The following is a 21,455-nucleotide window of genomic DNA, read 5'->3' as shown; positions in this document are numbered from 1 at the left end:
TGCTGTCTCAGTCTGTTCCTAATGCCAGCGCGTTTCCCCCGGCGCTTCTTTGTTCTACGCCTCGGATGAGCGCCCCGTCCTTTGTTGTTCTCCGCGCCGCGTAGAATCTCTGGCGGCCAGGATGGGTCGGGTTTAAAATTGTCCAAGATTAGATGTGCAACCTTGTCACCGATGTTTACAAGTGATCTGCTGTCGTATACTATAAGATTAGAGGATTTTGGGATGTCAACCAGGGCAAAAAAAAAGTAAAAAACAAGAAAAGTGGATAGTCGGAGCAGAGCGGTCAGGAAGGCGTCTGGACATGGCCGCGCCATCTTGAAAAGTTTGTTAAGTTTCCCCCTGTCCCTCTCTGCCATTCCACCACTCCAACATAAAAGAGAGCAGAAAACCCAGGTATTTATACTCCTCCACCATTTCAATTGCCAAATCCTGGATGTTCACTGGTGTAATAGGGGGTGACCTCTTGCTGAAGTCACTCACTAGCTCCTTCATTTTGCTGGCATTGATGCGATTACTGTGTATCAGGTGTCACTGCATGGTTATTTTTAATTTATATTTTAGGTTTTTAACAGATTTCTGTTCATTCACACATAAACATATTTATTTTATGTATTTTTGTATTTTAACTTCCACTTAGTCTCAGTAATAAATTAATGATGTAAATCTCTAATAAACAACACTGTAAAGTTCCAAAATAATGGACTTGTTCATATGCAGCATCTTTTCTACTCTCCCTCAGCACTCAACATGCCTCATTCCACACATCTATACAATCATTTCACAACTACAACATTTCTTCTATCATAAATTGACACAGAAGGATCCATCAGAGACAGAGCAGCCAGGGATTGAACCACCAACTTCCTGAGCTACAGCCACGCCCAATGTACTGAGCAGACAACTCAGGAATATTTTGCTGGTTGTTTGAATGATGATCATGATTTAGGTTTAGGACGACTTAAAATTTATATTTTAGTGAATACAAAAATTATTTTTAGCTGACCCTGAAGACCCTGGAGTGGTTGTTTCTGGCTCAATTTCGGCGCCTGGTGAGCTCATCAGTGGACCCACTTCAGTTTGCCTACCAACCTAGCATTGGAGCAGATGATGCTGACCCAATGCTTTGTGGACTGGTGCCAGCTGAACTACCTCCAGATTAACACCAGTAAAACCAAGGAGCTGGTGGTAGACTTCCGCAGGCACAAACAACCTCCACTGCAACCACTGAACATCCAAGGTATGAATACTGAGGCTGTGGACAGCTACAGGTACCTTGGTGTTCATCTGAACAACAAACTGGACTGGACTCCTAATTCAGACGCCCTTTACAGGAAAGGGCAGAGTCTCTACCTGCTGTGGAGACTCAGGTCTTTTGGAGTGGAGGGCCCACTCCTGAAGAGCTTCTATGACTCTGTGGTGGCCTCAGCTATCTTTTGTGGTGTGGTCTGCTGGGGTTTCCAACATCTCAACCGGGGACAGGAAGAGACTGAACAGGCTGATCAGAAGGGTCAGCTCTGTTCTAGGATGCCCTCTGGACCCAGTGGAGGTGGTGAGTGACAGGAGAACGGCGGCTAAGCTGTCATTCCTGATGGACAACATCTCCCACCCCATGCAGGAGACTGTGACAGCACTGAGCAGCTCCTTCAGTGGGAGACTGCGGCACCCACGGTGTGGGACGGAGAGATTTCGCAGGTCTTTCCTCCCCACTGCTGTCAGACTCCACAACAAAGACTTCAACTGATCAAACACACACATCCACACATGTGCAATAAGACTAAGTGCAATACTCTTTTTCTGACAAAGTTGTATTTTTACTCAGTTACATATAGAATTTGTATTGTATTTTTATCCTGTTGTATATTTTATTCTACTGTATATAGTATTTTATTCTATTCTGTACAGTTTTGTATTCTTATTGTATTCTATTTTTTGCTATATAACCTTTGCACTGTAAATTGGCCTGCATTTGTATAGCGCTTTTCTAGTCCCTAAGGACCCCAAAGAGCTTCACACTACATTCAGGCATTCACCCACACACATTCACACACTGGCGATGGCAAGCTACATCAAGCTACATTGTAGCCACAGCTGCCCTGGGGCGCACTGACAGAGGCGAGGCTGCCGGACACAGGCGCCACCGGGCCCTCTGACCACCACCAGTAGGCAAACATGGGGTTAGTATCTTGCCCAAGGATATTTGGCATGCAGCCAGGAGGCAACCTGGGATCGAACCACCGACCTTCTGATTAGTGGCTGACCTGCTCTGCCACCTGAGCTACAGACACCCACTTCCTGCTGTGGCAAAACAAATTTCCCACATGTAGGACAAATAATGCTTATCTTATCTTATCTTATCTTATCTTATCTTAGAAGCTTAAGCGTTCCCATCCCTGAGATTCAGTGACAAACTCTACAGTGTCCTTAACGCATGGAGACAAATGACGAGCACAGACTCAACAATCCTTCCCCACTTAATCCTACTAACAACTGCGCCTGTTCCTAGAACCACGCCTGAGTTAATTTGCTTTGTTTTTTTTAAACTTATTAACAGCTTGATTTTCCTAATGGTTTGCATGTTGGTGAAGCAGAATCATTTTAGCGTAACCTTGCGTGTGTTTCTTTAAGCATCGAGGCACACCATTTACAGAATTCCTGGTTTTTAAAAAGCACAGGTATGGTCACATGGCCAAAAATACCATAATATTTAGTTTTGGGAGTGACACCACTTCCAGCTACATGTAGTTGTTTTATTGTCAATAAAAGTCTTTGAAACGTGTTAAATAAAAGTTTAATACTTTGATGCCACTGCAAAAACGTTTCATGACTGTATAGAAAAAACCTGTTGCGTCACAGGTTCTGTAGAACATATCTGCAAGTCCACTTGCTACCTTTTTGTAAATTACAAATAGGAACACTTGAAGACATTTACATATACAGTATTCAGTTTGAAGCATTAAATTAAAACATTTTCCTGCTCAACAATTTTTCTTAAGATCTCCAATCAGAGAAGCTAAGGGGATAATCAATAAACTGGTCAGAGCTCAGAACATACAATAATAGTTTAGATAAAAGTGTGTTTCTACAGAGAGGTCACTCCCTTCTGCTTTCCTCATTTGACAGTAAAATATATGAAAAGAACAAACAAAGACCTTCTTAAAAGTCAGCTTCATGCCTGTCTGAGAAAAGTGTATAAAGCATGTAGTGAGGGGTTTTACAGTCTTAAAACATCTATAATAAATGTAAAAAAAAAATCAAGTTGGTTACTTCATGGATTTCACCTACCCCGGGTTATTTTTAAAGCGTAACTCCTGCGATAAATGAGGGACTGCTGGGTCCGTGTACTTTTCGGTATTTGAAGTTTTGTTTCAGAAACCAAAACGAAAAAACGATATTTAAAAGAATTTTCATTTTTTTAATTTTTGATAAAGAATAAAATGGGCGAAAATAACTTGTTTTTTCATTCGGTGGTAACAAATAGCCGTCATACACTTAAAATTAGACGTGCTTTTTTGGATTTCTTCGTGATTCAAATAATGAAAGTATACTAGCGCAAAAACAAAAAAATAGACGCATTTTCAATGTCTGAAACGGGAAGTACTTCTTCTGCGCGTTTTTTTATGGCGCGCGCACACCGTCCCCCACACAAGAGATCGACGGCCTTAAAGTTACACTGGAATAAACAGAGGATGGACCATTACGTTGTTTTTAGGAAAACTAAGAGAGTGACACTCCGGGACGAAGACATGACTGCAGAAAAACTGGGTCGCATCTTTCAGGTAGATATGTAAACTTCGCAAACTTTGCTTTCAGCAGTTTTTTTATGAACGTTATTGTTCTTCCTTACTGCGGAACGGCTAACGTTAACATTTGGTGATTTCATGTAGGCCTACTTTTACTAATACTATGTCTAGCCGTCTTCATTGTGCTAATATGTGAATTGTGCACATGTGCTAATGTGTAAATAGTTATTCATTGACTTTTACCGGCTACTAGCTAATAAGTAAGCCTTTAGAGCCTATTAACCGTGTGCACAGGAGTAACACGTTAGCAGAGCAACGTGATTTACGGAAACTTTTCTTAAACAGGTATCCGCGCATACTCTGTACATCACGGATGATTCAAACGTGGCTATGTTCCCCGGTGCGGTCTCTGGTGTTTTCAGCGCATTAGACCTTACACCCAGAGGTCACTATGAAGACATGGAGTCAATTCCAACAGCAGGTTCCAGCGGGCAGCGTTTTGCATTTATGCGAGCACCAGCTGTGGCAGCGTCTGCACCTTCACGTTCACAGCAGGCTACTTCAAGTTCCCCTATGTCCTCCAAAACATTTCAGAGGTAGGATGAGTCTGTGTTCTTGAATATTAAATTACAGAACAGGCAAAATAAAAAGAAACATAAGGTGCATGGATAGTTGAATTGTTAAGAATAGCAAAGCTGTTTTAGTACAATTTGCCTATAGCAATCACTGAATGGATTTGTGGCCTGCTGTCTTTTACAAGATATGTAAAATTATTATGTTTTGTTTTACAGATCAGTGTACTTTGCAGATGTAGTTGGTGGGAGGTTGATTCCCAATAGAATGGTGGTTGTACGATTCCTGGAGTCTGAGGCTACGCTTCAAGGGATAGTAGGAAAAGTGCAAGATGCCATTGGTAATTACAACCCAATAATTTTGACAGATGCACAGGGCAATGCAATTCTGGAGTCGGAGGGCACAACAGGTGAGCCATAATATTACAGCTAAAGCCCATATCTTATGGAGAGACATGTCTTACCAGACTCTTTGTAATATTTATTGGGTAATATGGTATTGGCTTCTAAACAGGTTTCTTTGGTTTTGTTTTTCATCTGTAGGGTCACAGTACTGGAGACAAAATGCACGAAAAATTCTTGCTGTGCCTGAACAAGACTTTAATTGCCTCCAGGGAACAAAGAGGAAGAAACTGAGGTATGTGAATAAATATGTATATACTATAGGATGAACATCAATATAGAAGAATTAATTTGATTTAAATCCTATAATAGCAGTAAGACATCACTACATAAATCATCATCTATCAGTAAGTGATGTGATGTTTCTTTAAGCCAGTAAGTAGCTTTGACATCTGATTATCCATTTTTATTTGTAGCAGCCGTAAAGATGATGACAGTGCCAGTTTGGGAGAAGTGAGTGACAAAATAGAAGAGTTGGTGTTGGCATCTCAAAGTCTGCCAGCTGTCACAGCAGCAATCAAAGAGCTCACTGATCTTGCAGTTGCCCAGAAAGTCACAACCCCCAAGCTGCAGACACTCAAGGAGGGATTTAGCTGCGTGGTTTGTATGAGTATGTTCAAATGTTGCTTAGTAAATACATTACATCTACACTAACATTTTAATTACAATTAAAACAATGTCAAACCACATTCAATCATTACTTTGGACAAACATTTTTTTACCAAACATAGGCTCTTTATTCAGCAGTGTCCATTTAAATACTTAGGCACAGACAATCAAGATGCAGGTCTACTGTAACATAACATTCAAAAGTTTACATGCACATTTAATTTGGGTTCTCCTTGCAATCTTGACTATGAAAGTATAGCTTTTCAAATTGATTACAATGTCAGTATGGGTGACGGTACACTGTTCACAGTAATGTAAAACTAAAAAGTTCACATTTAAAATGGGACTGTAGTTGCATATATTGAATCAAGTACCTGTAACTTTTTCATTTTTCTTGCTTGCTAATTGAGAAAATGTACTGATTTTGCCCCTCATCAATTATAGACAAAAATATAGACAGGGACTTTCTCAGAACAGCGTGAACAAGAGGAATTACAGAATAACCAAAAATATTCTGCATGCTGTCTGTAAATTTATGTCAAGACTGACTTTGAACCTATAGTTTGAACTAAATTCAACATAAATGGATAACAGTCTCACTTATCTGATTTACTTTTGCAGACATCATTGAGGATCCAGTGTTCTCACTGTGCTGCAGAAGCATTATTGGCTGCAAGACATGTGTGGAACAGTGGCAAGAGACATCACAGCACTGTGCAAAATGCAGGGAGAGTAACAACGGAGTTCTACAAATTACTGGTCTAACAGCTGCATTTTCTGTATTGAAATCTTTTTTTGCAGAGGAGTAATGTAGTGTGTACACACAAATGTTTACAGTCAGTTGATTTTTTTTTTTGTCTGTTCTGTACAGTTTACAGATGCAGTGGTTCATACATTTCTCTGAGTTATGTTTATGAGACAGAGCAGAGCTTCTTTGTATGGCATAAAGTCACCATTTACGGCTCTAAAAAACAAATGTGAAATATCAGGATATTTTTCTGCAAAATGACTCTCTGTTCTAAGTTTGTCCTGTTCGGTTGTGAAGGGATCAACTCCAAAAGTCGAATATTCTTTGAGTGCAGATCCCAAGTGCTGCCTGTAAAGGTCTGCTGCTTCAAGTGCATTTGGCAAGAGCTCTGGAGAAATTCTTCTTTTACACCCATGTTCTGCAAAGTGATTTGGTATGCCTTTTCCTGTAAAAAATAGAGGAGGTGTTTAAATGTTCATTATCAGGGTTGTAAGCAATCTGACTTTTTTTTTTTTTTTTTTTTTACCTGGGATTCTATGAGCATTCCATGATTCTACCACACTTGCAAGACCAATGTTACACAGCTGACAGGTTAGATTGGACACACAGTATCGCACAAGGTTATCCTCCATATCTATCTCCTCCTGGTCCATCAGCTGGAGTAGGGCAGTTTTTAGTGGGTAGTTGACACGGTTGTTGATTTCAGGCCAAATCCTTTCAACTGTGTGGTTCTAAAAGAGTTAAAAGAAACATGTCTTAAATGTACGTAGTAGTACACGTAATAGTATAAGAATTTCAGCTGATGTTAATGGTACTTAAATCTTACTCTTGTGGATGAGGTCTGTAAATAAGGCAGTCTCTCCTGATTGAAGCGATGATGTGACAGCATCTCTTGCATGAACAGTGTTAAATAAAATTCCTTTCCATGGTCTACTCGCACCTGGTCCCACATACCATAGGTGATCACTGCAGGTCTGGTACAGGAAAAATAAAGAACATTTATTAACTATTTTGCTTTAAGACCAGCAAAGGTGTTATTATTTTGAATGTATTCATTCATGTTTTTTTTGGGTAATATTTTAGTTGTAGTAGGACAACATATATTTCTTAAGTTTCTTTGCAATGTCACTGTCATGCTCAGACTTTAGATGTATGTCAGAACAATTGAAAGATATGTGGAAATCCAAGAACCTTGTTCCATTCATAAATGAACACTGATTAATTGCAATAAAGTAGTTAAATGATTCATGTGCAATTCCATTTTATTTATTTTTACATTAATAGAAAATGTTGATCAAAATGTTTGGTAAGTTCTTAATATATTATATTCAGGAACATAACCAGACCCATCTGTTGCATGTCTAATTTAAATTCAAATATTGTAAATTTGGGTGCAGCTCATGTCCAATATGACTAACATGTCCATCAAAACACTTAAGATGAAATAAATGGTTTGAGAGGTTGTATTACCTGAAAACATATTCATAGATGCTCAAGTTGTTTTTGATTGGCATTGTGGAATGACTCACAATCTTTTTACTGAATCCATCTACAGCTAAAACATGGGTGACTCCAAACATTACAAGTTTCTCGTTTTGGTCCAGGTGAACCTTGTGCCCCATGCATTCAGCATGGTACGGTGTGGGATTAAGATTCCGAGCTCCCTTACAAAAAAATCACAAAAATAAATGACAGCTGACTGGATAAAGGCAGATTTGATCATAAGTTTGAGGAAGAGTCAAGTAACTGTTAAAGCAGGGCGTACATCTGTTAAACAGAATTAGGCCCTACCATTACATGATGTATATCACAAATATGACAAAGAACATTGGAATACAGTTCTAGTGGAAGATTAAATAACATAGGCTACCTGGCGTCTTGCTTCATGATAAGGTTGATGCACCTCTCTTAAAATTGACCCAATTCGTCCCTCTGCAGCATGTACCCCTTTTGTGGACAGATAGCCCTTCATCATTTTGCGGCCATATGTTGGGCCCACCTGTTTAAAATAAAAGATCATGCTACTACTAGAACAACAAATGTAAAGTAGCTTATTCTGAAAGCAAATGTGTAAAGCTAAAGTATTGTGCTAATTAACTGTACAAATACCAGTGAGAGACATCTTTAAAATAACTAACGTTACCCACCACCCGCAAGACGCTAAAACGCGCGGGCGCGCGCACACAGTCTAGACTAACCCCCTTACAACCCAGTTAAGACAACCATACACAGTCATAAGGTGAAGGAAGAAAGTACCTTACCTCATTTATAGCTTGTGTCACCTCAAGCTCCAACCGTGTGTCCGAGAGTCGACAGCTAGTGATTTGCTCAGCACAAAACTTTCTAACATTTCTCGCAGAAAATCCTCTCACTTCCCCGTGTTCATATGACAGACGCTCTGATATAATTTCCGATGACAGGCCTTGTTTTGCCATCTCCATGATCACGTCTGAGTATTTTTCCAACGTCATGATGTCCACACTACAGTGTTTGCCATAAGTTTGCGCATCACTTGTACAGGTTGTTGACCTACTAAAACTTCCGGTTCAGACAAAATAAATAAAGGGCCCTTTCTCGTTCTTTTTTCTTGGGTTTTTCGTTTCTGATGTGCGAAAGGACAAAATGAAAAAAACAATTGTTTTACGTTTTTCATTTTAGCTTTTTAAGTTGAGAATTAAATAAGTGTCTCATTTTCTTTTTTAAATTATACTTTCTGAAACGAAACTTCAAATACCGAAAAGTACACGGACCCTGCTGTATTATTAATAGTAGAGTCCGGGACATCTACTTGATCAACATCAACATTGATTATTATGCACTGTTATTTTTAACAACACTTTTTTCCACTACTCATGATGGGGCCTTCATCTGGGTCGAAATTTTCTCCAGGACCCAGGTGAGATTGACTACTATTTTCTTTTTAAATATTTATTTATTGCTATTTCACACATATTACGACTAATATGTAATTTCTTCTACGTCTTCTTCTGTTTTTCCGGCAGTTGGCAACCAATTTAATTACAGCTGGTAGTTGTACTCCCCTCTAGTGGTAGAGATTGTAATTGTTCTGCCCGTTACTAGCCCGTACTTTGAGTACTAATCAGGTGGAACCAGATAATTTTCCAGGCATACCTGATAATTTCTTGTGGCACAGTGGTTTGGAAACACTGGTATAGATCATATTTTAATAATAAACTGCTTAAATGGCATTTGAATGTGGTTAGGTTCTTGTTGTTGACTTATGTATGTATGTATGTATGTATGTATATATTGTACTATTCTTAGTTAGTGTATTGTCTGTCTTGTCTTAATGTTGGTTTATAATGGAGCACTGTAACAAAAAATAATTTCCCCCAGGGATCAATAAAGTATTCTGATTCTGATTAAATGCATTGATGTATAGTTAGTGGTCTTTTGGCCTCACATGTATTATGTCTGATGTATTATAATTTGGTGCTATATAAATAAAATTGAATTGAATTATTAGAAAATTATTAATGATAGATCTGCATCGAGCATCGAGGCACACCTTGAAACATGTTAAATAAAAGTTTAACACTTTGGTGCCACTGCAAAAACGTTTCATGACTGTATAGACTCAGAAAACTTGTTGCCTCAAAGGTTTTATAGAACATACCTGCATGTCCACGTGTTACCTTTCTGAAAATTACAGATAGGCCCACTTGAAGATATCAAACATTTACATATACAGTATTCAGTTTGAAACATTTTCATGTTTAACAAGTTTTCGTAAGATCTCCAATTAGAGAAGCTAAGGGGATAATCAATAAACTGGTCAGAGCTCAGAACATACAATAATAGTTTAGATAAAAGTGTGTTTCTACAGAGAGGTCACTCCCTTCTGCTTTCCTCATTTGACAGTAAAATATATGAAAAGAACAAACAAAGACTTTCTTAAAAGTCAGCTTCAGTCAACAGAGGAGAACACAAGCTGTCAGGTAAGTTATGCATCATTAATCCTAAAGTTATATTCTTGGATATGTTTATATTATATCCATTATTCTAAAACTTAGAAATGATGATTTAAACCGTTTTTAAGACATGATAGTTTTGAAATATTTAAAAAGTATTGAATAGAATTATTTTGGATATGCATATAAACTATATACTTATTAGACTGGAGAAGAGAAACCTTAAATGATAAACACTTGATAATAATTACAGTACAATAATAATCATGATGAGTATCTATTAAACAGAAGAATGGAAGAAACCTGTTTACTGCTCATCCTGCTGCTCTCAGGTCAGTAATATTAATATCTTAAACATTTGAAATGTAGCCTATAAACACACAGAGGCAGACTGATGTCATTTGGGTAATCAGATTACATGTACAGTTTTTTTTTTATTAACACATCAACCACAAGAACAGTCAGAAAATCTTTATCTCCCCCTACCACAACACCTGCATTAATGTAAAATTATCTTCCTTTGTTAATATTTTGTTGTTTTGTTGTTATTTATAATGATATCTATTGAACCAAATAGATTTTTAAGCTTTGGCTGTTGATTCGTGGCAATTCTACAGCTTAGGGAATAAATATTTTTTCTCTTCACTTCTTTTCCTCCTCATTCTTATTATTACTGTTATTAACAACAAGCCAGCGTAAACCTATAGTTTGTCCCAAGCCCAGACAAAATGCTGTGAGTTGCATCATTATTGACACCTGACGTCAAATCACTGCCAAATAAAATGTGGATAAGAATTGAATTTCCATACTGGATGTGCCCTGAGTTAACACTTGCTAATAACAGCGCCATTACAAACTGCTGGGCTTAGACAAAGGAGGAGGACAGGGAAATATGTGTAAATAGAGAGAGGTAAAGGCAGCGTGGTGTGTAAGAGTAAGGATTTTAAATATAGGGACTATGACTGTAAAGGGAAAGAACTGGCTGCAGATAATGAATGTACATACATTGGTATTGATATTAAATAAATTAGGAATTGTAAGTGTAATTAAAAGAAAATAGTGCTGCTAAATTAAATTAAGTTCATCTAACATTTTCTTTTATTTGACTTAGTTTAATGTATTATTTCTGATCAACTTAGTAGTAATCTGCTACTTAAAAATATCATTAAGTTTGACTTATTTATTTCTATTATATGGAGGTCATCTTTGAAAGGTTTCGATTCCTGGGGTCAATTTGACCACAAACATAAAAGACTTTTCTGAGCAAAGGAACTCGAGTAAAAGTAAAATGTCCTTGTCTTTTATCAATTGCTCTCAGGTTCTTGCATTAACATTATGCACAAAGTTTAACAAATAGTTTTTGATGTCGTTGTTTTTACTTCTGTTTTGAAACATGGCATAATGATTTTAAAAACAATTCATGAAAAAAAATAATGAATTTACTGGAGCATTAAAATGAAGCATGTATCAACTGCAATCTTTAAAAAGACTCAACTGACTTTTCTTTATTTAGCTTTTCAATGCTTTAAATGCATTTCTCTAATAAAAAGCTAGTGAGGAAATTTTCGGTCACAGTAAAGATTTAAAAAAATGCAATTGTTAGATAAGAGTCACAAGATGGTTAAAGCAAAGAAAAGAGAAATGTACAAATATACAAACCAGTTTTAAAAAGTAATGTCCAATAAATAGGGTTTTATATATATACAGTTGGGTTGAGAGTGATGTTGCACTTCAAAACTATAGTGGAAAAAGTTCCTCAAATGACTTACCAGTGAACAAAACAGGGGTTCTTATTAATTCATCATTCATCTTTACACAGTTCATGTGCTGATATAGCTCCAGTTACAGGAAATGATACTTAACTTATTAAAGGAGCTTGGAAAGAAAAGCGTCTGGACTTCTTTAAGTTGCTTGAAGGCACTTCACCTCTCATCTAAGAAGCTTCCTCAGTTCTAGGGTTTTGTGGCACATCCAGACATTCCTGTCTGTCTGGCCACATAATTTCATCTACATCACAACGGATATCATCCCTTGCGATGCAACGAGGAAAGTATCTCCTGGAGTGGCGAATCCACCCTCTGCATGACTCTGTAATGTCGTCTCATGCTGCATCCATGGCTGCTAGCAGGGCCTTCCACCTCCAGGCAGAGAAAATCTCCTCTTTTGGATTAAGGAATGGGGAGCAGGGAGGGAGAAGTTCAACCAGCATTGTGTCATGTGCTGCTAACCACTTTATGACCAGATGTGAGTGGTGAAAACGGTCATTATCCCACACAACAACATTCATGTTGAGTTGGCCTCCACCCCTCTCATTCTCAGGGACTATGTCCCTGTAAAGAGTGTCTGAAAAGTCAGGAGATGTTGTGTTTATATGGAACAAAAAGGGAATATGGGTGAGGATGCCATTGTCTGAGTTGGCTGCACATATTGTAACATTCCCTCCGTGCCAACCTGGGACATCAGTGGTTGCTGTCTGTCCAAAGCGATCTCTTCCACGCCTTCTGCCTTTGGCCAGATTGAAACCCGCCTCATCAACATATATGAATGTGTGCAGTGGTTCCCTATCCAGTGTAACATAATGCATTTTGCATGTTCTGTGAATATGGAAACAGAATTGCTAGTCTACTACATGAAACTACACAAAGTAAAACAGTTTACAGTGCTAAACATTAGAGTATACGAGACATGTTTTACCTGTACATACTGGTGACCGATCTCCTTCACTCTTTAACTTTTCCGTTCAAATGGCACTTTGTACAATTGTTTCATGCACATTACTTTTCTCTTGAGCACTCTGTCCATTATTGCAATTGACACAGATCCAATATTGCCAAATACACCGTTATCCTCTATGACAGCGCTTTGAATTTCTTTCAACTTTATTGCATTGTTTGCAATCACCATTGCACAAATAGTTTCCTCTTACTGCGGGGTAAAAGGGGGCTGTCTTCCACCTCTGCGAGCCTGTCTTTCAATCCTTTGTGGTGCAAATTACAGTAAAACTACAGTAATGCACACTAAACATGAGATATTATGAAATGTTGGATTACTGTCCCATACTATACATACCTGTTCTGCCTATGAAATGTTTGAATGATTGAATTCACAGTGGTTCTTCCAACATTTGGTTGCACCCTCCGACAAGCCTCATCCACTTTGAGGCCGCGATTGACAACATGGACAACAAGTGTTGCCCCAATTTCATTAGGAATCTGCCTATGTATGTGGCGTCTTCCCCTGTTTTGTTCCCCCCGCATCCTCACCCCTCTTCCATGATGCTGACCTTCCATTTCTGTGTCACAGAACTGTAGAAGTGGTACACACTAGGTCCTACTCAGTTCATATATGCTTGCCAGTTGAGAGTTCATGGGATTTATCCATGAGTGACTGTGAACAAGAGGCTTGTCATTGGTTACAACTAGAGATGGCATGATACCACTTTTTTATGTCCGGTACCAATATCATAAATTGGTGTATTTCAAAAATAAGACTATGAAGGCACTCAAAATAAATTTCCTGTGGTGGGAAACTATTTTGTGCAACTTTTTGGTATTTACAGTTTTGAGGGATAAACCTCTTAAATTTCTCTAAGTAGAAATATGTGTAAAAAACAAAACAAAAATTATTTTCAGTTTTTTTGTAGTTTATTATTCTTTTTTTTTGCAATTTATGTAGTTACTATGCACTTAATGCATACATATTTTTTAAAAATGGGCTATAACGGTTGTATTGATGTGTAGAAACTTGAAATGTTCTGTTAAATATCCCAATTCTTTGATCTTTGGGCTGAAGGAAGAACAACACTCGGTGTATAAAAATGCTCAATCAACAATCTGTCTAAGGAGCTTGGAAAGAAAAGCATCTGGACTTCTTTAGGTTGCTTGAAGACGTTTCACCTCTCATCCGAGAAGCTTCTTCAGTTCTAAGGTCAAATGGTGGAGAGTCCCAGATATAAACCTAGTGGGAGTAACCCCCCAAAGAGGGACAAAGGACCCCCTGATGATCCTCTACCTAATCACATGAGCCAAGGTGTGAAAACGGGTGTGGGTCACAATCAGCCAGGGTTTCAGGTGAGCTCACTGTGAAACCTGGCCCCACCCTATGATGTGATTTCCTGAGGTCAGACGGCCCAGGATGTGAGTGGGCGTTAAGACGTCTGAGAAGGGATCTCAAAACTGGATTATAGATGGCAGAGAGTTGGTGTCATAAGCCACCGCCTCTGTTCAAAGATGGTTGCTCACAGTGGACATAGATGGCTTCTTTTACTCCTCTTTCAAACCATCTGTCCTTTCTGTCCAAAATGTGAACATTGGCATCCTTGAAAGATGCAGATGGACCGCTGAGTCTTGTCCTGTGGAGGTGGCTCTTCTATGTCGTGCCATGCGCTTGTGAAGTGGCTGTATGATCTCTCCAATGTAGAGGTCTGGGCATTCCTCGCTGCACTGTACAGCATACACTATACACTACATATACCACATTGTTAAGTTTGTATTTAGGATTAGGGAAGCACCGATACCGATACTGGTATCGGGTATCTACTGGTATCGGGTATCGGGGCCGATACTGTAAAATGTGTGTGTACTCATACTCGTAAAAGTTAACCGATACCAACTTATTTCATTAATCAGAGGGTGGCTTGTCATTTCTGTTGTAGTTTTTTAGATTGGCCACTAGGGGGACATCCCGCGCTAAACAGGCACAGGGTTAGGGGAGTGAGACTGACGACTCCAGATAAAAAAGAGAAACTGGAGGCTGCTGTAGCTAGGCTAAACAAAATGTCAGCAGTGTGGACCGGAACAGCCAACTTTAACTCAGGTTTTGGAAAAGTGATAAAAAATGTCAAGAGAAAATCCACGGGCAGCTTAAATAACAGAGGCTCTGACTCATTTTATCGCTCTGGATGACCAGCCAATGCCGGTCGTGGAAAACATAGGATTGCACCATCTTCTCAGCATACTCGAGCTGCGATATGAAATTCCCAACTGCCCACACATCAGGGAGATAGTGGTGCCAAAACTTTCTGAAGAGGTAAAGACAAGCAATGTGTGCGCGATGTCAGTCCTCGGTTTAACGGCACAGTGGACTGATGAGGAGTTTGTTCGTCAATGCCAAATACTTTCGTTATTTTGTTTGTTTGTTTACAATATGGACACTGCAATAAAAGTTTATTTTATTCTCAAACCTAATTTGTATTTATTTTATTCCACACAGAAGTGTTTATTTATTATTCTGAAAGCTCGAGACAGTGCCAATAATTCAGTGATATTTTGTAAAATTACAATGTGGAGACTCTGCAATAATTTAACAGAAGTGCTTATTTTTCACTTGAAAATTTTTTGTGGTCATTTTTATTAAGATTTTATTTTTTATCGGCAGGGAATATAATAAAACCTCTCTTCCAATTAATTGTATTTGTGTGTGTGTGTGTGTGTGTGTGTGTGTGTGTGTGTGTGTGTGTGTGTGTGTGTGTGTGTGTGTGGTAGAAGTAGCAGTTTATGTACTCTGTATCGGCAAGTACTCAGATCCAAGTATCGGTATCGTATCGGTTTGAAAAAATTGGTTTCGTTGCATCCCTATTTAGGATTGCAATTTTAATTACTCTCCGATATCCGATCCAGTAATTTGGTTCAGCATCGGACCGATACCGGTTTAAAACGAGGAAAAAACAGGAAAACAAGTACTCAAAAGCAGCTTTATTGCTGACTCAAAAGAAAAACAATACAAAAATGATACTGAGATAATATGAACTAAACTCATGGAGAGACACACAGGGAAGCACACAGCAAAAGGGATGACACAGCAACAAGCAGGGGATGAAAGAGGACTAAAATACATGACTTAGTAATCAGGAAATGGGAGACAGAAGGGAAACACAGCTGGTACTAATTACACAGAGGAGATGGGGAACAGAGGCTGAACGTAGAGCAGAACTGTCAAAATAAAACAGGAAGTACACGACTGACAGAGACCCACACTAGACACTGAACAGAGTACAGAGACAGGAGCAACATGAGACATTACTGACTGGGGAACAACACAAACACGGGGACAGAACTAAACCGACACTAAACATGGGGGCACCGGAACAAAATCTAGGAACTAGGAATTAACAAAGCAAAAAAGGACTAGAGCGCTAACACAGAAACCAAAACAAAAGTAATCAAAAACCATGAAGTCACAGAATAATAATAATAATAATAATGCAACAAATCCAAAAGACTGGGTCAGTGACCCAGGACCGTGACGATACTGTTGAACTGATGAAATCTACTTAAGGTTTTAAATTAAGCAGCAATCTGTGCAACTGGGTAATCAGCTACGTTAAGATTTTTACATTTTGTCTGTGTCACGGTTTGGCGTGGCAGACCGTGGGGATGTGGGGAAGGAGGACCCAGGCGCAGTGCTCTGTGTATAAACAGTGCGTTTATTTAAAGTGTGTGGAAATAAGAACAATAAATCCCCGTGCTTTCCCCGACTTCCACTCCGTGTCTTCTCCCAGTGTTTGTGCTCCATGTGTCTGCTCCCTTGTGCCCGTGTAGACTGTGCCTGCTGCCCTCTCATCCAGCAATCCTCCTGGGAAAATCGAGGCAGTAGTTAGCACCCTTAATTACACTTGGTAAGTTCACACTCACAAACAGACCAGCTGGAGAACTGACAGGAAGTCTCACACAATGATCCCGCGTCGGTGGGAGCTCCAAGACTCTCTTAAGTAGCTCCCCCGACGAGGCCTGATCAGCAGCAGGTGTGTGGCTTCGGGTGTGGCCAGTTTGCCAGCAGGGCCACACCCACCAGGCCTGAAGGTGCCCGCAGAAACACATATACACACGTGCGCAAAGAGGGAGAAGAGGGGCAGCAACACCAAAATACATAAAATAACACAAGTCCATGACTGCCCATGGATCCTTGGTCGCTCAGGCCCAGGACCCTGACAGTCTGACATGTTTTTTGAGATTTTAATATCCAGTTATTTGACTTTTGTGTAATTAAAAAGATTACAAAAGTAAAGAAAAAACTATTGAGTTTTGCTAAACAGAAAAAGTTACTCTGTTGTACTCATTCTATTTAGGTTATGTTATAAAAATGTTGTAACATTATTAATACTATTAATATTATTAATTGTACATGATTGCGCTACACATAGTTATTGCAGTTTGAATAAAAAGAAAAGAAAAATAAACAGAATTAAAAAATATTGCTCATTCACCAGCAGGACTTTCTTTTGTGTGTTATCGTTTTCTCCATTTAAACTCAAAGAACAGTGTAACTATTTAAAGGGTTTAAATTTTTCAGACTTTTTCAGTGGTTTGTCTAACAGCCCAGTTTCCACAATAAAAACTTTTCATTTTTCTCAGGAGGACTTTCCACTCTTCCTCCCCACTCCAGAGAATACCACTTTGTGAACCAGCTGAAGACCTGGACTGAAGCTCAGAGTTACTGCAGAGAACACTTCACAGACCTTCGCTGTCTGCAACGATATTTTAAAAAAAAGAAAGTAAACCACTCTATACTACAATCAGTACACACATTGGTGCCTACTGATACAATGAAGAAAAACAACAAACAAATAAACAAAACAACATCGACAGCCACAGCTGTCACAATAATCTTCAGCTTTATTCTCCATTTATTTCATTATATTGCATAAATGTCTGTTACAAGCTTAAATATAAAGTTGAAAAAGTGTAATTGCAGCCAGGCTATTCATCAAGTAATTGCGATTAATCGTGATTAATGACAGAAAATTGTGAGATTAATTAGTTATTTTTCCCTAATGTTTGGCTCCTGACCCAATCTCTGATCTGTAGGTATTTACAAATATTATATTTCAGACCATAGAATTGAGATAGTTGACTGAAGCTAGCAAACATATAGTCCTACTACTATTATTCCTGTTGCACGTACTCACAGTACGTGCAACAGGAATAACTGCTAATGGTATTAACTTTAATTCCTTTTGCGCTATTGAGACTGTAACTAACTTTTGCAAAAATCCGCATCCACAGTACGTGAAACTGGGAAGCTAAACAATAGATTCTAAAATTTCTTGGGTTGGCCACTTGAGACTGGATTTAAAAAGTAGTTTTTTTAATATGATTTTTGTAATTTTATTATAAAAAAACCAAAGAAAGAGACTAAACAAATATGTATTTCTGATTTGGGGGTTGAATTGTGAATGATGTTGATGTGTGCTTAAAAATGTGAAATTAATTTTTGGTCTTCAAAAGAATGCTTTACAAAATTGTTTTTGTCAAGAAGTCAAGTGAACCTTTATTTGTCACATGCAAGTTGCCCTGCACTGAAATGGGACCACATGTGAGAGTATTGTTGCAGTTTTGTTTGTTAATCTTAATTTTCTCTAGTTGGAAGGTAGGGTATCTTTAGTGATAAAAATATAGGCCAGGCATAAATGTAAACAATGCTTCAGCCTGTGCCTTTTCATTCAGTATTTGTAAAAAAGGCAGAATGTTTTATCACTCATAGATCTTTAACACTGTACTTATTAGTGCCCTGAGGTAAAGGGTGTTGTGATTGGCCCATATTTAGGTTAAAGCAGTGTGTTTTACCCAACATTTGTGAGTCAGGTGATGATTAAATGAAATCTGTTATGCAAGTTTAGCTTCAAAGTTTGAATAGTTTCTACAAAAGTAATTAACAAATGAGCTGGTGCTAATTATGTGTGGTACAACTAATGTTTGCTTTATGTTAGTTTGTACACCTAGTCACAAATAACCAAGCTGCGGCAACATCATGTGAAATCCCTGAAAAGTCACAGAAAGACAGGGGATGAGCGAAATGCTGAGGAAAAACATTACACCATGAGTTTAATGAAATGTGCAAAGCTGGCACAGGAACTAACAAAACTGGATGCTCTTGCGAGTAATGTACTTGGGTATTTAGTAAGTGCATATGTAACATATGTTACGCTACAGTCAAGGGGTAGAGGAACATAGCATAAGGGGTAAAAAGGAAGTGACCCCGCCCTGGTCCCCAAAATCATACACAGAAAAAACAATTTCTTAAGTGAAAGGTGGTTTAATGTCTACAATGAAAACTAAGCTCTGGAGTGAACAAAGACCAAAATAACAAACAAAACAAGCTAAGTCAGGAGAGGAGGTGCCATCTAAAACCCTATGTGAAACAAAAACCAAACAAAAGACAGATGCTACATCTAACTCCCTAACTGAAATAAAGAGGAGAAAACAGTACAAGAAAATAATAAGGCAGCTCACCCCTTCTGTTTCATTTTCTATTCACAATGTACTATTTACAAGTGAAAATGTATCTACACGCTATGTACAAAGCTCAGGGGGTCTTCTGTTGCTGCTGTCAGTTGCTGCTGCTGACATCTGCTGGGCAGGGATCTTTTAGAAACAGCCACCTGATGAGGGGACCAATCAGCCGCCGCTAGCTCCCCAACCAGGAAGGACCTGTAGAGTCATAAAAGACACAGCACAACAAAAATACACAGCCGGTCCAGGGCCGTAACAACATAGTTAAATAAGGTTCAAGTTAAATTCTGCTAAATGGGACATTGGCACCACCTACTGTTGTAAATGTCACCCTGCAATAACCACGAAGGGGCAAGGGATTCTGGGTAATCCTCAGAGTAATGGAGGATGTCCGTAGAGATAAGGATGTGCAAATGTCATGAACAAAAAAAGTCATGTTGCTAGCTGTAAGGGTAATACAAGTTGACCCAGTTATTTTTGGTTAAACATTCTTTCCCGTGGGTTATTTCTCCCATCCTTATGTTGGGTTTAACCAGGGGTGCGCAACTCCAGGGCTCAAGGGCCAGTGTTCTGCAGGTTTTAGATGTGTCCTTGATTAAACACAGCTGATTTAAATGGCTGAATTACGCCTCAACATCTCCTGCAGTTCTCCAGAGACCTGGTAATGAACTAATCATTTGATTCAGGTGTGCTGACCCAGGGTGAAATCTAAAACCTGCAGGACACCAGCCCTTGAGGCCTGGAGTTGCCCACCCCTTGGTTAAACTTTCGTGTATGTGAGACGTCTTTATCAGTAAAAAGACCCGGGAGTATAGTTAGTGTTAAGGGTTCAAATATTGAGGAGGAAGTACACAATAACACTAAGTCCAGACAGGGCCGGGCCAAACGATGATTTTAATGAAACACACGTGTGGGAGATGAATACTGTACGCAGACAGCATCGATCTCTGTCTAACAACACACAAGCAGTTGTTTTTATACCATCGGGGAAATTTATAACGCCCCCTCATGCGTTAAGCAGATACAATATATGTATACGTCAAATCAAAGCCACAATGACTTTTAACACAGTTTGAAAATGCAACATCGCCTCGTCTCCATCCCAGGTGTCTTCCTGTCGCTGCCGGACGCTCGATTATCATCTGGAACATCAGGCACACATTCTGCAACAAACTGTTCTTTTGCAAACACAATTTTGCAGTTGCAAGCTTTTACAAAATATTATTTGAACCTTCACCTACCCCTGAGTCTAACTGCTGTGCAAGTGTGTGTATGTGTACGTGTGTGTGTGTGTGTGTGTGTGTGTGTGTGTGTGTGTGTGGCTCGACCTCACACGAACTTTGTCTTATTAGGAGAGAGGCCAATTCTCATGTGCATAATAACCTAACTGAAACTATATCTGTAATATGTTGAATAAATGTTTTAATCAAGAACCTACTAAAAGCTTAATCAAAGAATATAAAAGTATAAAAGATAATAATGAATAACCTGGTTATTCAAATAGCATCATCCAAACAGCTCCTCAAAATGACAACCAAAATGCACACTTTACAGAGGGAACAAAGACATTTTAGAAGTATACTTCCTGACTTATTCTCAGTCATCTGTTACCAAGCAAACTCAAACACAGCAGGTTGCTGAATACACTCAGGCCTCTGCTCAGCTACTATTTTTGCTGTAAGATTAACCTTCTAAGCTCCACGTCACTCACGCTCTGCTTAGTTTCATTTCCTGGATGCAAAGCATGCTCTGCAAACCTACAGTTTCCTGTCAAGACTTTTAGGCCCAGACTATACTCAGAGTTTCTTTTATAATGCAATGTAATCTGCATATAAACATTTAAAATTATAAAAAGCATTCAAAAGCATTTAAGATTATAGATTCAACTCAACAGTTTAAAGTGGTTATCACTGCACCTGTAATAAATGTAGGGCAGGGATAGCTCAGTGGGTAGCGTGGCGGCCCCATGATCGGAAGGTCGGGGGTTCGATTCCCCTGAACAGCTACCCTGAGGTACCCCTGAGCAAGGTACCGTCCCTACACACTGCTCCCCGGGCGCCCAATGGCTGCCCACTGTTTCACTGAGTGAATGGGTTAAATGCAGAGAGGGATTTTCCCCACGGGGACCAATAAAGTACTCTTCTTTCTTTCATAAAGGCTAATTGGGTACCAATATGTTTAAACATCTGAATGCAATATCAATACTGCAGATTGTATTATTA

The 21,455-nt window shown here is 38.9% G+C and overlaps 2 protein-coding genes across 4 annotated transcripts; one reads left to right on the top strand and one right to left on the bottom strand.

Annotated features, from left to right (window-relative positions):
• Positions 1-3,336: 3,336 nt before the first annotated feature.
• Positions 3,337-6,215, top strand: LOC308405335 (uncharacterized protein; the record flags this gene model as incomplete). Of its 3 annotated transcripts, none has more annotated exons than XM_080895884.1 (6): positions 3,337-3,776; positions 4,086-4,336; positions 4,532-4,722; positions 4,856-4,949; positions 5,134-5,324; positions 5,945-6,132. In XM_080895884.1, the coding sequence occupies exons 1-6, from the start codon at positions 3,579-3,581 to the stop codon at positions 6,130-6,132; spliced, it is 1,113 nt and encodes a 370-aa protein (XP_080752010.1). In that variant the 5' UTR covers positions 3,337-3,578. The 3 variants fall into 3 exon arrangements, with proteins under 3 accessions (XP_080752010.1, XP_080752011.1, XP_080752009.1); XM_080895885.1 differs by having other exon boundaries at positions 5,131-5,314; positions 5,945-6,088; XM_080895883.1 differs by having other exon boundaries at positions 3,340-3,776; positions 5,131-5,324; positions 5,945-6,215.
• On the bottom strand, positions 6,212-8,837 carry LOC308405326 (uncharacterized protein; the record flags this gene model as incomplete). Its single annotated transcript, XM_080895872.1, has 6 exons — positions 8,333-8,837; positions 7,942-8,070; positions 7,542-7,735; positions 6,898-7,045; positions 6,598-6,802; positions 6,212-6,516 (listed from the first exon to the last, which is right to left on the bottom strand). Exons 1-6 carry the CDS (start codon positions 8,540-8,542, stop codon positions 6,212-6,214), a joined length of 1,191 nt encoding a protein of 396 aa, XP_080751998.1. The 5' UTR covers positions 8,543-8,837.
• Positions 8,838-21,455: the final 12,618 nt, after the last annotated feature.

Source organism: Rhamphochromis sp. 'chilingali' (genome assembly GCF_963969265.1).
Source record: "Rhamphochromis sp. 'chilingali' genome assembly, chromosome: 1".
Classification (NCBI taxonomy): domain Eukaryota; kingdom Metazoa; phylum Chordata; class Actinopteri; order Cichliformes; family Cichlidae; genus Rhamphochromis; species Rhamphochromis sp. 'chilingali'.
The sequence above is the reverse complement of the archived record's forward strand: the minus strand, read 5'-3'. Positions and strand labels throughout refer to the sequence as shown.